At 43.3% G+C, this 16,121-nt stretch overlaps 1 protein-coding gene across 1 annotated transcript; it reads right to left on the bottom strand.

The window, feature by feature from the left end:
- Positions 1 to 4,405: 4,405 nt before the first annotated feature.
- Positions 4,406 to 15,032, bottom strand: IL21 (interleukin 21). Its single transcript, XM_069104837.1, has 5 exons — positions 14,886 to 15,032; positions 14,730 to 14,765; positions 7,796 to 7,942; positions 4,556 to 4,633; positions 4,406 to 4,468 (listed from the first exon to the last, which is right to left on the bottom strand). The coding sequence occupies exons 1-5, from the start codon at positions 15,027 to 15,029 to the stop codon at positions 4,406 to 4,408; spliced, it is 468 nt and encodes a 155-aa protein (XP_068960938.1). The 5' UTR covers positions 15,030 to 15,032.
- Positions 15,033 to 16,121: the final 1,089 nt, after the last annotated feature.

Raw genomic sequence — 16,121 nt, 5'->3', positions numbered from 1 at the left:
GGAGTTGAGAGCCGGAGCCCCATGGAAGTCCTGTTTTTACTCTGCCATTTTGACTCTGCCCCAGAGGATGAATTTTTGAATCAAATATGTTAAGGAAGGAAGGGAGATATTTCTCACTGGAAAGAATTATATGATTCAGGAAACTAAAGAAGGTTAATTTCTTTCAAGATTCATTTTTTTATTATAGGACTAGAGATGAGTCTGTATCTCCGAAATGATTAAAAACTGGAAGGGTCAATCAGTAACTCAATAAACACTTATTAAACATCTCCTATGTTCCCGGCCCCCTGCTAAATGCTGGGGGTACAATGAAAGGCAAAAGACTGTACCTGCCCCCAGGCTGCTCACAAATCTAATGTGTTACTCTGGATAGTAATGTGAAGTCTGGAGCGGGGAAGGGTCTGGAGGAAAGATGATCAAATCAATCTGCGCGTGTTGAGTTTAAGATATTTACTGACCATCCTCCAATAGGCAGCTATAAGACTGGAGGTCAGCAGAGAGGTCAGGACTTGAGAAGGAGATTTGAGAATCATCAGATAGATGAAATAGTATAAAGGGAGAAGAGAGAAGGTGTTAAGGTGAGGATGAAAGGTGGGTTTTGTATTGGAAGGCAGAGGGTGAAATGAAATAAATGCTAATAGTCTGTGATCAGATAAGAGGATTTCAGAGTTCATGAACATGGAAGTGGTTTATTTATAGGTGATGGCAAGATCAAAGGTATGACCATATGTGCTTGAGGCGGGTGGAGGAATAGGTCATGGGAAATGAGTAAGTTGAGGAATTGGGCCAGTTGGGTATTTTTTAAGGAGTATCATTATGTATATTGAAGTCCCTTAGAATGTGGGAAGGAGTTGAGGAGGAAAAGGTTGTGAGCCAGGTATGGAAATCATGGAGGAGAGAAGGGGAATATTCTGGAGGTCTGTAGACAACAGCAATCCAGTTTTTGATTAGGTGGTGTATGTGGATTGTATGGACCTCAAAGAAAGAGAAGTTACTGAGTGGTGGTGGAAGGGGTAGAATTTGCATGAGGGGCATTGGGGAGCCAGGAATATTCCACTTCCCTCACCTCAAATGATAAGCCAAGGAGAATGACTGGAGGTACCGCCAGTGCTGGAAAAGGAGGCAAAATAAGTACAAAGGAAAGATGTATAGTGAATAGAAAAGGGTCGCATTTTATGACTTACTTGCAGTCAATGACATATGGACATGCATGACCCTCGACAAGCATGAACAGAAAGAGATGGGACACAATCTAGCTAGGAAGAGTGACAACATGTCAACATTCTTAGGGTTCCTTCTTGGCACCCTATGGTACTAAAAGACTCAGAGAATGACCTCCAATGTCTCTGGCTGCTTCTTTTTGGGCAGATTATGGGAAGATGTGGACAAAAATGGCCCAGGAGAAGTCTACATAGAAGAATAATGATCACATACTGGAAGCGATCCCCACCCCAAACAATGAAAGTCAAGAATTTAGACTTAAGACAAAATATTGGTCCTGGCTGGGTAGTATTTAATTAAGTACTCCAGTCTTAAATAAGAAGCCATTCACACAAAGGTTCCAAACCAAATATATAATAAATAAATCATTAAGTTAAAGAGAACATAGTTTATATTAAAATGTGACTCTTAGTGGCAATTGTAAATACAACAGAGTAATATAACACAGAATAATAATGCTACAATTCTATACATGTGTCTTCAAAGGACACCATCAGCTAAAATCATAAAAATATGATTAATCCTCTCTAAAAGGTCTAGCCTTCCCTTGCCTTACAGAGGAGGTGGGTGGGGGTATTCTGTCCATACTGCCTGCAGCAATGGTCTTCTATAGAAACATTTCCCTTGTTTGTGCAGTAGGAGGAGCTAGAATGCTTTTGAAATCAAAATAGATCAATGGAAATCTAGATTCCAAGGTAGGGCCAGTTCTTTTCCCAGAAAGAATTCTCCAAAAAATAAAAATTAAAAAATTAAAAATCCTATTACAGCTGTAAAAGAACTTAGAGATTAATTAGCTGTTTCATCTTCATTTAACATATGAAGAAAATGAGGCCAAGAGAGGGCATGAGATTTTCCATCTGTATGTGGAGTCATTCATCTCTTGTGCTTGATTGGTCTTGAATAAAATAAGATAGAGGCAGAGCTTTCCACTGGCCCTGCTTTTCCCTTTGATTTCTGGACAGCCATTGTCCTCCCCTTGTGCTTTAAGAAAGATCTCTTAGGCTTCAAGTTTACTTGTACTTTTAAAAGTTTTTCCCCCGCCTCAGCTTCTACAGAAGGATTTTTATTTGAGGTAAAGAACTAGGTCAAACAGCTTCTGAGCAGATATTTCAGTGGTCTAACAGTTATGGTACTGAGAGAAATTCATTATTTTGAAACTCAAACCAAGATATCAAAGAAATAACCAAGCACCAAACTGGGCAGAGATAAGGACATAAAGAATAAGTGTTTCAGATATTGCAGAACTGCCGAGCTCCCATAGTTTCTGTAGCATTGGCCAAACCAGATAAAAGTGAACATCTTTTCAGTTTGAGCCAAGACACATGTAAATGTTCATGGTTATCATCATGTGTTCCAGCCATTTCCAAAATAGTCAAGTATTTCAGAATGCAGTGTGGTAAGGGAGCTGAGATCCTAAGAAAGAATTATGGTCTTGAAAATGTTTCTGTTTGTAACCAGCTATTTAAGTGAAACCATCCTCCACCTGAGTTAGTGGGTGGATACTGCACACTTCTCTTTCAAAACAGACAATAGATTTTTTTTCTCTCTCACTTCCTACTAGACCCAGTGCGTTGATCATCCCACACATTCTCTGTTCTTTGGCATGTTCCAAAGATCAATCTGACAGCGATAGGGGCTTCTTGAATTAGCTTATGACTTTGTGGTAACAATTTTATTCCTTTAGAGGAAGGGATCCTAACATTTTTGGGTCATGGGCCTCTTTCAGCAGTCTAGTGAAGCCTATGGACCCGTTCTCATAGTAATGTTTTTTGATACATACAACAAAACATATAGAATTACAAAGGAAACCAAGTATAATGAAATGCAGTTTTCAAAAAAAGTTTTTTTAGAAAAGTTCACTGACCCCATTAAGAACTCATCCTCTAAATATGTTTAGCTTCGTGGAGAAGGCTATTGAAGAGTCTGCTTGTTTCTATTACACTTGTTTGGATGCTTCGTATATTTAAGACACTTAAGACAAAGGGGAATTTCTTTACCCCTAACCATTTAGACACAAATTGTGCAAGGAAATTTGCAATGTTTCCTCCATAGGAGTGCAGTTTTCAGACTTCAAAGGTTGGGTTGGCCAGGGATGTCACTGCTGCCTGCCATCTTATTTTGGAGGCTTTGTTAGAGAAAGGGAGGGAGGCAGAAAATGACGTGTGGCAGCCCCAACTGGCTCAGAATACTCTCTATGAACTTAGTGGATAGGACACTGGAATTGGAGTCAGGAAGACCTGAGTTCAAATCCTTTCTCAGGGTTATAAGCTGTTTGGCCCTGAGCTTATATCACTTAATTTTTTTTCTGGGACTTATCTACAAAATGATAGGGTTAGACTCTATGGCTTCTAAAGGCCCTTCCAGCTCTAAATCTATGAAAGGTAAAGAGATTTTGGTGGGGACCATTTTATACCCTCTGCTGGCACAATACCCTAATCCTATGAAAAAACAATGAATAATATAAATACATTTCTTCATTCCCATAGAATATAAATATTTCATTGGATCCTTATGAACAAAATGACATTCTTAGTAGCCAGCTAGAAAAGTAATTCCCCTCAAAGCATAAATAAGTTACATTTTTAACATGTAAAATATACTAAGATGGGGGGAAAGGCTGTTCAGATAAGATTTTAAAGTCTGATCTTTTTCTCTTTCCAAAAAGTTTTGGTTTTTAAAATAATTTTCTTAGCTCCTCTGTTTCTATATTCTTGCTTATGTTTGAAAAGGGGCATCTTTCTATTATGAATATAAACTAGCCAGTATTTATTAGGCATGGTAAAAAGACCAAAAAAGTCACCAGAGGAGAAAGGGAATAAAAAAGGCAGATCCCAAGTGACAGTGACCCCGTCTAGATCCCCCTTCCCTATCTCCTGGTGACAGCACCCCAGCTGGGTAACACAGGGCATGATGAGTATCAGAGGACATGGCCTTCTATTCCATTCTAATGAGGCTGTGAAATGAGATGACCATGTTCTCAAGTCACCAAATCCAGGACAGAAGAAGGCTTTTATCTGATAGTAATTTTGGAAAACTCTTCCTGACTTTAAACTCTTATCTGAACTCATTTCCCCCCATCACAGTTACACTGCATTTCCTCTGTGAGAATATTAAGATCTTAGAGTCTGTCATATAGTGTCCAACTTTCTCTTAGGGCCTCGGGAATCTTCACCTCCCTCATGTATTAGGTGCAGTGGCCACGGCAATGATGATGATGGGGATGGGGATGCTGATCATAAGAAATCATCTGTGAAGACAACACAGCATCAGTGATCCCAGCATGAAAAACCCAGTCCCCATGTGTAGATGGAAATGATATAAGAAACAAAGATACCTTTTGGAGAAGTGATCTCAGGCTGTCGAGGAATTCTTGGGGTGGCTTCTCCTTAAAGGAATCACATGGAGGGCATTTCTGGAAAAGCAAGAAGCAGAAGCATTCATTTGTACCCTTAATGCCATGGGTTCTTGGAAAGAAGAAAGGAAGGAAAAGAGGGAAGGAGAAGAGGGAGGGAGAGAGGAAGCAAGGAAGGGAGAGAGGAAGCAAGGAAGGAGGGAAGGAAGAGAATGAGGGAAGGAAAGATAAAAGAAAGGAAAGAAAGGGAGGAAGGAAACAAGCACTTATTAAGTGCCTACTACATTCCAGGCATTATGCTAAGCTCTTTGCAAATATCTCCCTTGGATGGACATGCACATCACTGCCTATTACCCATCAAGCTGAAAGACAAAATTCTGTACTGCCACTTTGCTGGGGGCAGGGTGGGGAAAGGGGTGGGAGAGGGGAGGATGGAAAGAACATGGAGTCTTTTCAACAAGGAGCTGGAGTCCTGGATTCCATTGCCACATCTGTCCTAATATGGCGAACAATTTTTGTTGTCACTTAACCTCTTTACTTGTAAAACGAGGGTATTGAATGAAGTGATCATTAAGGTATTAAAAAAATCCCATGACTTCCTTTCTCCTCTCAGAGGAAGGGAGAATAGAGGCAGTCAGGAATGATGGGTTGTCTTTATTCCGTTAATCACCCAACAAGCATTTATGAGACATCTACTGTGGGCTAGGAACTGTGCTGCATGCTGTGGATAGAAATGTGAAGGCTGAAATAATCATTACTCTTGAGGAGTCTGTGTGCCATTGGAGAAGACAGCCTGCACGTATAGAAACACACACAGAATAAACACAGTGATGGCTGGGAGGGCATGAGCAGTTGGGGCTATCAGGAAAACCTTCATGTAGAAGGCAGTGTGGAGACAGGAGGGACATGAGTGTGGCATTTCATTCTCACCTCAGACCTGCTGCAGCTGCCCGACTGACCTGAGTCAAGCCTAGCCTGAGATGCTGGCTCAGAACTTTGTTTTGAAGGAAGAAGGGGAATTTATGAGGCAGAGTTGAGGTTGGAGCTCCTTCCAGATGTGGAAGGTGGTCTGAGGCAGGGTACAGAGGTGGAGTGTTATATATGAGAAACAGAGAGCAGGGTAATTTGGCTGGATTGTAGTGTGCAAGGAAGAAGAGTAATTCATGTACAAAAGTCTGGAAAGAGAGGCCAGGTCATGGACGGGCTTTGAAACCTCACAGAGGACTTTTATATTTGGTCCTGGAGACAGTGGGGAATCAGTGGACTTTACTGAGCAGGGGAATGAATGATGGACAGACACCTGGACATCAGGGTGGAAGAAGAGATTGGAGTGGGGACACGCACTGAGTCAGGGACACCCAATAGGCAACCCCTGAAATCACCAAAGCAAGAGGAGATCAGGACCAGAATCTGCTGGCTGTCTGAGGGCAGAGAAGGGGTAGATGTGAGAAAAATTGTGAAGATAGAAATGGCAAAATTTGGCAACTGATTAGATAATTGGGGTGAAGGGATTAGGAGTCACGGCTCATGCAAGGTTGTGAGCCCCAGAGACCTGAAGAATGCCGCTTCCTTCAATGGGGGAGGGAAGGGAATGAGCCATTGTACAGTGCTTACCGTGTGCCAAACTCTGTGCTAGACACTTTGCAAACATTATCTCATTTGATTCTCACAACAACCATGGGAGATAGGTGATATTATCTGCCCCATTCTACATTTGAGAAAATGGAGGCAAACAGAGGTTAAGTGACTTGCCCAGGGTCACACGGTAAGTGTCTGAGGTCAGATTTGAACTTGAGTCTTCCTGGCCTCTGGGCACCAAGGTGCCAGAAATAAGAAAGCTTGGCAGGTGGAGGTGGGGTGGAGAGTGTTGGGGATACGTATGGGACATCCAGTTAGAAATACCCAGTAGGTAGTTGGTGATGAGGGACAGGATTAGGGCAGAGAATGTGTTTAGTAATATGGACCTGTGCATCATCTGTATATAGAGAGATGATCATTAAACTCATGGAAGCTGATGAGATTGTGGAGAGAGAGCATAGAGAGAGAAAAGGCCAAGTTCAGAACCTTGGAAAGTACTCACTGTTGGGAATGGGATTTGGATGAGGAGGGGCCAAGCAGACTGAAAGGGAGTAATCAGATGAGTAGGCAGGAGGGGAAGCAGGATAGAATTGGGTCATGAAAACCCAGAAAAAGAACATTCAGGAAAAGAGAGCAAGTGGTCAGTAGAGTCAAATATGGCAGAGAGTTCAAGAATGGTTAGGACTGAGAAGAGAATGTCAGATTTGGCAGCTGGGAAAACTGGGAACTTTGGAGAGAAAGGTTTTGACTGAGTGATGAGGTCAGAAGCCAGATTTAAAATGATTGAGAAAAGGTGAAGTAGAGGCAGCACATATAGACAGTATGGCTGAGAAAGGGAAAAGAACTTCATCACTTGAGGGGAAGGTTGGGTCTTAGGGCTTCCCTCACCCCCCAGGATGGGGAGACTAGGCATGTTTGTAGACATCAGGGAGGGACCTGGTAGACAGGAAATAGTTAAAGATTGTGGGGCATGATTGGATGGCAGTCTTCTGGAGAAGATCCAAGAGAATGGGGTCAAGGGCCCATGTACCAGAATTATTCTACTTGGAATAATTGGAGTCTCCCAGCCACTACATGTCAGAAATGGGTCTTAAACTGAGACCTTCCTGGCTTTGAGGCCAACTTTCTATTCACTATGTCACACTGCCTCTCTAGTTGATAAGAATAATTAGCTTAAATCAAAAGCTACCAGAGAGGGGACAGAGATCACCCTCCCCCCTGCCACACTCAACTCTCTTCCTCCTCAACCATGCCTCAAGTTAATGGCACCTACCCCAGTGCCCAAAATTTCTAATTATGGTTCTGCTTCTAGACCACTCATATTGAGAGGAAAGAGGGTTGAGAACATAACTGTCTAAATTAGAAGAAAGTATTTCAGAGATTACAAATAGACAACAAGTCTCCTTGTACCATACTGCTCCTTGGCAGGTTGGGCACCTGGGTCTGTTGCTCTCAATCTCACAGGTCACCTGAGCCCCAAGGGCCGCTTGGAGTTTGCAGCACCTTGTAGTCTGGGGGCTGTGCCTTCCCTCAAAGTGAGACCTAACCAGAGAGACTCAAGGAGCCTTTCAGCATGTCATTGAGCACCCAACTTTTTGGTTCCCAAGTAGAAATATTGTAGATGATGGATGACAATAAACTTACTGGCTTGGATTTTTTATCTTCTCTCCAAGGCAATTTCCTTCTGAGTTGTTTAACCAAAATATCAAATCTCATTTTCTTTTCTTCATTATTAGAGGGTGTTAATGGGGCTGCTTGGAAACACTTAATAGCTGATTCCTCACAGTGTTTCTGAAAGAAAAAAAATGTTTACACATGTGTGAGAAAACCATGGGGAAAAGTGACTTCCTCTGGTCATTCCATCTTTCTCAGTGGTTGGGATTCATATGAATTAATAGCTGGCATCTAAGTTTAACAGTAGATAGGGCACTGGACCTGGAGTCAGGAAGACCTGATATCCAGTCCTGCCATGGGCAAGTCACTTAACCTTTCTCAGACTCAGTTTCCTCATCTGTAAAATGAGATTAATTCAATGACCTCTGAGGTCCCTTCCAGCTTGAAATCTATTTATGAAGGTTTGAAACTTGCCTCTTTCACAAAAGACTGTGTGACCCAGGCCTTAACATCTGCACCTCCTAGACAATTCCACAGAGGGTTCCCACCTGCACTGTTTGAGGGAATTTCCTCATCCAGGAGTTCTCTATCACAATGAGATCATAGGTTTGGGCTCTCTCCCCTTCCTTGTCTCCTTTAGAGTTGTAAAAGGGCTTTACGAGCAATGGCATTGGGTTCTTCTGACAGCCCCTAGAGAACGGTGCTGCAGGTAACTTCTTAACCATTTTACAGATGAATGGGCAGGTTCATAAAGGCTCCCTGACTTGCCTAAGGTCACAGTGCTAGTAAGGAGCAGAGGCAGGATCTGCGTCCAGGTTTTCTGAGCTCCAAATCTAGCATGCCATTCATTTTTCTATTTGGCCTCTTGTAAGATCACTAAGGGACCTTTAAAGGAAGGAAGGAAGCACCTACAGTGTGCCAGGGACTGTGCCCCAGCTGCTTGACTACTTTACGAAGATCTCATTTGATCCTCACGATAACCCTTAGAGGGAGGTACTTTTATTATTCCCATTTTACAGATGGGGAAACTGAGGCAGGCAAAGGTTAAGTGATTTGTCCAAGGTCACATGGCTAGTGTCTGACTCCAGGTTTGTGCTGAGGGCTTCCTGACTCCTGGTCCAAGGCTCTATCCATTTCCCACCTGGCTGCCTCTTAGATACCTGCTGACCATCAACCATCTACCTGGTGTTTTGCCATTCAGGAATTCTGGAATATGCATCCATCACTTAATGAGTCATCAGTATATCTTTTTTAAAATATCTTCCGTTGAAAGCTAGAAAGGTTGCATTCTGTGTGACCCTGGATAAATCACTTTACTTCTGTACTCTAGGCAGTTGTCTAAGACTGTAAGGTATACAGAGGATGCAGTTTGCATGGATAGAGGGAGTTTCCTCACCTGGGAGTGCCTTATGCTAATGCAACCACAGGTCCAGACCCTTTCCCTGTTATAAAATCAATACAACCAAACAATCTGATTTTCAAGATATGAAAGGAAAGAACAGTAACCTTTAGAATGAAAAAATCCTTGGGCGAGCATGTTTTGAAGAGGTATTCATTAGCTGGCCATGCTTTGGTTAAAAAAAAATTGCCAAATACTCTCAATTTAGAAGTGGAAGGGATCACAAAGGTTAGCTCTCCAATGTCTATTTTACAGATGAGGAAACTGAGGCTTAGTAGCAGAGCTAAGATTTGAACTCAGATCCTTAGGCTCCAAATCAAGCAGGGATTCTTAAACTAGGGTCCATGGATCCCAAGTGTGGATCCCAGGGATTCTATAAATAGATTTCAGGGGACCCACAAGCTTGGATGCAAAAGAGAAATCACATCTTCATTTTCTGTAATCTCTAACTGAAAGTTCGAAAGTTATATGTGTGTGTGTGTGTGTGTATTGAGAAGCGTCCAGACACTTTATCAAAGGGATTCACAACAGAAAAAAAGACAAAAAAAAAAAATCCATCCTGGGATCAGAACTGAGAAAAAAACCGAGAGCCTCTCGCCGTGACAAATAAAGCTTACAATTATTTGGTTATTGAAATGAATCAAGTCAATGCTGGTTCCAAGAAAATGTAGGATCCTAAGTCTGGGTGGAGCCCGAGAAGACCTCCATCCATACCGTACACGGGAGGAAACCGAGGCTCGGGGCTAGGATTTCCCTGGGGTTACCCAACTGCCTGGAGGCTCCCTGACTTTTAAAGCGTCTCCGAGCGGGCAGGCATTGTCCAGGCCGTGGAGGAAAGCCTTCTCATTTTACAGATGGGGCCGCTGAGGCTCTTCGAGATTCCCTGCCAGTCACAGACTATCAGATGTGGAATCCGAACCCAGGCCTTCCTGACTGTCTAGACCTTCGTCTGCTACGCTATGGATTCGTTCCTTTTTTGTTATTTTTTTAAAAAATTTAAAAAAATTCGTCTTTGGGGTTTCTTTTAAACAAAAGTTCGATGGTGGGGGTGATGTCCAGACCCCGCGGCTCTCCAGCCTGTACTTCATGTCTTACTTAAGTGCTGATTAGGGGAACCCGCACTGACTGACGTGATCGCGACTCCCAACCCAAGCGCCGGCTTCCCTTCTCTGCCTGCCGGCCTGCGCTCCCTGCCAGGCTGCCTCCCAGCCTCCTTGCCATCCTCTTTCCCTGCCTCCCTCCCTGCCAGCCTGCCTCCGAGCCTCCCTGCCAGCCTCCTTCCCTGCCTCCCTCCCTGCCAGCCTGCCTCCCTCCCTCCCTGCCTTCCTGTCAGCCTCCCTCCCTGCCTGCTTCCCTCCCTCCCTCCCTGCCTGCCTCCCTCTTAGCCTGGCCGCTCTCAGCAGGGCCAGCAGCCCCCTTCCGCAGCTCTGCCAAAATGCTTATTTAAGAGAAACGATTTCTAAATGTGAACTCGGGCGCTGCATTTTTCCTTGAAAACCACATACTCGCATTTGTTTCAGTTTCTCTCGTTTTCTTTTCTTTTTAACCACTACCGGCCTAACTTACTGGAAAAAAAATAATATTCATAATTAAAGAGGCAAATTTTCCAGCTGAAACTGAAAAACCTTAACTGTTTCATCCGTGATGATCTGAGCAACCAGTGTTTCTCACCGAGGCCCAGGATTGCTGAGTTAACACTTCCAGGTGTGTGTGTTGGCAGAAAATAGGCTCCGAGCAGAATGGGGTCGTGCAGACCTTGTGCCGTTGGTCTGCTGCTCTGCTGGGTCAGGGGCACTGATCACTGCTTTGAAAGCTGATTTAGGGCCAGGCCGCTGTGCACTTTGAGTTACAGCTCCTCTGCGAGGAGAGCTTTTCTCCAGATCGCAGTCCTGGGAGGTAACTAAATGCAGGTGGTTTTAGCTTTATGCTACCAGGTTTAGAAACATCTCAGAAAAGCTACTTGTGACTCGAACAAGTTCACACAGCTGGCAAGTAGCAGGACCATGATTCAAAAAGCTAGGTTCTTCTTAACCCCAGTCTATAGAATGGTAAAATTATAGATTGAGTGGGGACTTGAGAGGAAGGAAATAAGTGTTTATATAGTGCCTGCTGTGTGTACCAGGCATTTGATAAGGATCTTCACAGCAACCCTGAGAGGTGGGTGCTATTATTATCCCCACTTTACAGTAGAGAAAACTGAGGCTGACAGAGGTCACATAGCTGTGTCTGTGGCTGGATCTGAAGTCAGGGCCACTATCCACTGTGACTTCTAGCAGCTTCTAATAGCTCTAGAGGCTGCTGAGTCCAACCCCTTTATTTTACACATGAGGGAATTAAGGCACAGAGAAGCTAAGTGACTTGTCCAGGATCACTTGACCAGAAAGTTCCTAGAGCTTGAGATTTTACCTTGGGTCTTTTCTGATTCCAAGTCTAGCTTTCTATCCGCTATGCCACACTGTCTTGCTGAAAGGTATCTGATCTGAGCCTCCTTAAACTGGCAATGAAAAGTCCTTTGGTGTGATGGAAGGAGGACTAAACAGAGGCAAGAGAAATACATTTACATTCCAGTTCCAACTGTGTGGGCAAGTCCCTTTTTGCCTCAGTTTCCTCACCTGTAAAATGGGGATTATAATGCTAACTCTTCACAGGTTGGTTATGAAGAAAGTGCTTTGAAAATTTGCAAGTGCCATGGAAATATGAGCTGGCTGGACCATGGACAATGTTTAAATAAACCTCTCAGGTCTCTATCCCCTTCCCCTCCCCATACTGGCTAACACCTCTGCCCACTCACTGTCTCTCTGAAGCAATGTGTTACTATGGCCACCTGGCTCCTCCAGGATTGTGGGACCCTGGGCCAGTGTCCGGGCTCCTCCACCTCCAAGATAGCCACTCCTGGATATCTTTTCCTTGACCTTTTGCCATTATGAATTAGCCAGTGGAAATCTATGGAGTTCTCTGCTGTTGTTTGAGGGTCATAGATTTGGGAAAGTCAAGGAAGTCAAAAGCCACAGTGACAAACCATCGACACACACGCCTTCCTCTCTCTCCAGCAGGAGATTGAGAAGAGGGCTGTGCCAGCAGCCAGGTTACACTGTCACAGATTTCACAGGGAAAATGTGTGACTTCATTAAATTAGCATCTCACAGCCCATGGCAACTCCAGCTGTAAATCTGAAATCTGCTGGGCTGGATGAATGCTAAGGGAACCTTCCAGCTCTGAATCCTCCGTCTCTGATGGCACTCGGTTATATAGCCTCTAAAGAGGTGCTCTGCTCCCTTGAACACATCCCTTTTGGTTTTACATGAAAACTAGAGTTTGAGTCATTGAAAAAAATAGGGAGCTGTATGGATACACAGATAATTTGTAGTAGCTGCTATTATAAAAAGTTCTTTGATTTACAGCTGGAATGGACCTTACAGGATACCACTCCGATCCATTTATTGTTTAGATGAGGAAATCGAGCCTTAGGTGAAATAACTGGCTTAAGGTCACATGGAAAGCAAATGGTAGAGTCAGGATTTGAACCTAGATCCTCTGACTTAACACAGAGCCCAATAGGCTTACTTTTTAGTTCCATTCCCCTTCTTTCTGTGGTACCACAACTGCTTGACAGTCCCTTGAAAACTTTTCAAAGCATTTAACATATATAATTTCATTTGTCCTCATGACAATGCTGTGAGGCCAGTACCATCGGTATTCTAATGTCTATTTTACCCATGGGGAAATTAAGGCTCTGAGAATTTAAGTGAAAAATGTAAGAAGTGGAATTTGGACCCAGTTCTTGATGGCCAATTCCGACATTCTATCTAGTAGTCTGTTATGAAGTACAAATACTTGTGGGCTTGTCTACTACTGTAGACTTTACAGTTCTGACGCCATGGGACTGAGTCTCATCTACACTCTGTCACTCCCAACCCAACCCTAGTGAAGTTCTGTGCACACATCAGTTAGGTAAGTACTTAGTAAATGTGTGTATTGTATCATATCTGTGTGCTGGGCTATAGCAACCCCTAACATGCACTACCTGAAGGAAACTCATGGATGCCTTCATTTCCATCCACTTTTATATCCTTCTAGAGGCCAGTCAAATGGGCTCAGCTTGAATGCAGTTTAGACAAAAGGGAGACCAAAGTGAAGTATCTCTGAGCCGAAGGGCTTCCTCCTGACTTGGTCTGCTGGGAAGATGCCTTAATTCTTCCAGCTTTGCTCTCTGTCACTGCTGTCAGACAGCATTTGACAAGTGCTATCTCAGGGCTGAGACAATGCCCTTTCATTTTGCCTCTTTGTTTACATATCCAAAGCACCATGAGTAGATACTTCTATTAGGAAGCACCTTCCCTTGGACTCCCTTGGGGACAATCTCCTCCTCATTGATTGGGGGGAACTCTTGGTTTGATTCTTTTTGCAAAGTGCAGACAGTAAATAAGGCAGAATAAGTTTTCTATCCACTCTGAGTCATTCACTTTCTCAACTATTTACACTCATTTACAGTAACTCCTTTCTTGTTACTCTTTCGTTTAACATCTAGATCCCTCCCTGTGCTGTCCCAGCTCTCTTTCTGTCTCTCTAAGGTTATTTTTGTTTATGAAAATACAAGTGCACAGCAGTGACAATATCCCACAACCACTTTCTGTGTGCTGTGCATGCAAGAGTCAGTCTGAAGTTAGTGCTTCCTAGCTGGTCCTTGTTGGCATTCTGATGGGTTTTTTAAAGTAGCTTAAGAACGTATAATTCATCATGCAAGTAATACCTGAGACCCCAAAGAAGTATAATCATCCCCATGCTCTTACTCTTGGCCATCCTACTAATGTTTTGTCTCTGCCTTAATGAACAAGCTTCTCATCATATGCACCCATATTTTAAATGCTTCTTCCTTTCGATTAAAAATTAGATGAGCTGCCTGCTCCTCAAGTTTTTTCTCAGGACAGAATGATGGACTGTGTGGTCCCTGGATATTAATTTCAGCCTAGTAGGTTTGCAGAATCTTGACTGGGGAATTCATTCACTGAATTTGGAGTCAGAGGACCTGAATTCAAATCCCAGCTCAATCATTTATTAACTGTGTGACCTTAGGCAAGACATTTGACATCTCTGGGTCTCAGGTTCCTCCTGTGAAAAATGAGAAAGCTGGACTTTGTGGCCTTTAAGGGCCCTTCCAGTTCTAAATGCATGATCATAAGATGCTGTCTATGGTGCCTTCTGTCTATGATACATGCTATCTATCTATGACTATGATAGATGCTATGTATCTAGGACTTGGAAGTGGCAGAGAATCAAATTCAAGGGATGGACATATATGTCAAAAAAAGCTCTTAGATTACACTTGAATGTCCTTCATCTACTTGACCACTTGCCATAGAATAAAGCTTAATATCTGAGCAAAAGACATTTTGTAACTTGTGTACAAGATTTAATTCTGCATCAATGGACTGTTTCAGAATGCATGATTTAATTTGGATGCTCCTCCACACTCCCACTTGCCCTACCAAGATAGGACATTCCTCCTCATCAGCCTTTTACAAAACTCAAACATAAACATTTAGTGCAATGTAGAAGTCGTCTTACCTCAACATTTTCGGGGGTAGGCAGAAATGCAGGATCCTAGAGCAAAAAAAAAGTTCATGTGATTTTGAGGTGGAAAAGGGCTCCTTTCAGACTGAGAAAAAGCAGCATCAAAGCCTTGGGTGGCTCGCCCTTGGTGACAGCTCTAGTCTTACTCACCGTGTCATTCACACATGTTTTCAGCTGTTCAACAATTTGTAGAAGTTGGACTATCCTGGTCTGGCGGCGGATTGGGGAGCTGTGTTTAGGGACCACTGTCCCAGAGAAGATGATGATCAGGCAGTAGATGATTGTCCTCTCCATGAGGCCAGGCTTTAGGCTTCCAATCACCAGGAGTCAATCCCTACTTTGCTAAGGATCTGTTATAGGGGTACAATGGACAGGCTGCCAGCCACTCACCTATTTATTCATCCTTCCAGGAGCCCTAAAGCCCTCCCATTTCAGCCTGGAAATCTTTGTGAGATGGATGAATGTGAGTAACTTTTTTCTTTTCCACTGGCTAGGTATACGTGTGCATGTGTGAGGGTGTGGGGGGAGGGATTGATGGAGACAGCAAAATGTGCCCCATCTGCATGTTAGACAGGAAAAGGAGAGAATGGGTGGATTCCAGTTTTCACCATGAATCAAAAGGGGCCCAGGAGTAAACAGTAGGTATTATAAGACTTCAAAGCAATAAACAAAAACACCTTGATCTCCCTTTTCAGGCCACCCACAGCATCTTACCTGTACCATCTGACACCCTGGGGGCACACTCATAGTGACACTCCAGTGATGACTCAACGGGTCTCATTTGCTACTCTATAGGTCTTACCCCAGTGACTTTGTCATTCTGTTTGGAATTAGCTGGTATGCCACCAGCTATGTAGGAGGGGAGGAAACCTTTAGGAAGTTTTGAATAGAGGGGGCATTTCCCAAAGAAAACTTCTAGGTTCTGGCTAACTCAGAAATGGGACTTGGCCAGTCAACCAGCATGTGTTAAGTTCCTACTGTGTACAAATAGGCATTTGCAATCTTGCTTTGCTATTATTATTATTGACACCTACCAGCAGTGTGAACCTGGGCAAATTACTTATCTCTGAAAATCAGCTTCTTCATCTGTAAAATGGGGATAATAATATCTCTAGTACTAACCTCACCAAACTGGGGTGACATGATGCTCATAGAAGATAAAGTACTTTGAAGACTTTACAGAGCTCTGTATAAATGGCATTACTATTATGGTGGTGCTGGTTTCTGATGCTGCGTTTGACATATTGATTTGCTAATACCCAAAGTGCTGCACCTCCCTGACCCAATGCTGCAACTTTGCTGGGCATCCCTCCCAGGATATAGTTAAGTAAATCTTTTGTTAAATGTTGGGTGTTCTACAAAACACCTAGGTGTTCACCTAGGTGG

This window comes from Petaurus breviceps, unplaced genomic scaffold (assembly GCF_028583685.1).
Source record: "Petaurus breviceps papuanus isolate PSGF00001 unplaced genomic scaffold, PetGlider_PUasm1.0 689, whole genome shotgun sequence".
In the NCBI taxonomy this organism is placed as follows: domain Eukaryota; kingdom Metazoa; phylum Chordata; class Mammalia; order Diprotodontia; family Petauridae; genus Petaurus; species Petaurus breviceps.
This window is presented reverse-complemented; position numbering and strand designations above follow the sequence as displayed.

What these genes read in the sequence shown, in the direction of transcription:
- IL21 (XM_069104837.1), bottom strand. Translation starts at nt 15,029, where the DNA reads ATGGAGAGGACAATCATCTACTGCCTGATCATCATCTTCTCTGGGACA. An exon ending in AAACATGTGTGAATGACACG is followed by an intron (nt 14,766 to 14,885) that starts GTGAGTAAGACT and finishes TTTTTGCTCTAG; the next exon opens with GATCCTGCATTTCTGCCTAC. An exon ending in CTACCCCCGAAAATGTTGAG is followed by an intron (nt 7,943 to 14,729) that starts GTAAGACGACTT and finishes TTTTTCTTTCAG; the next exon opens with AAACACTGTGAGGAATCAGC.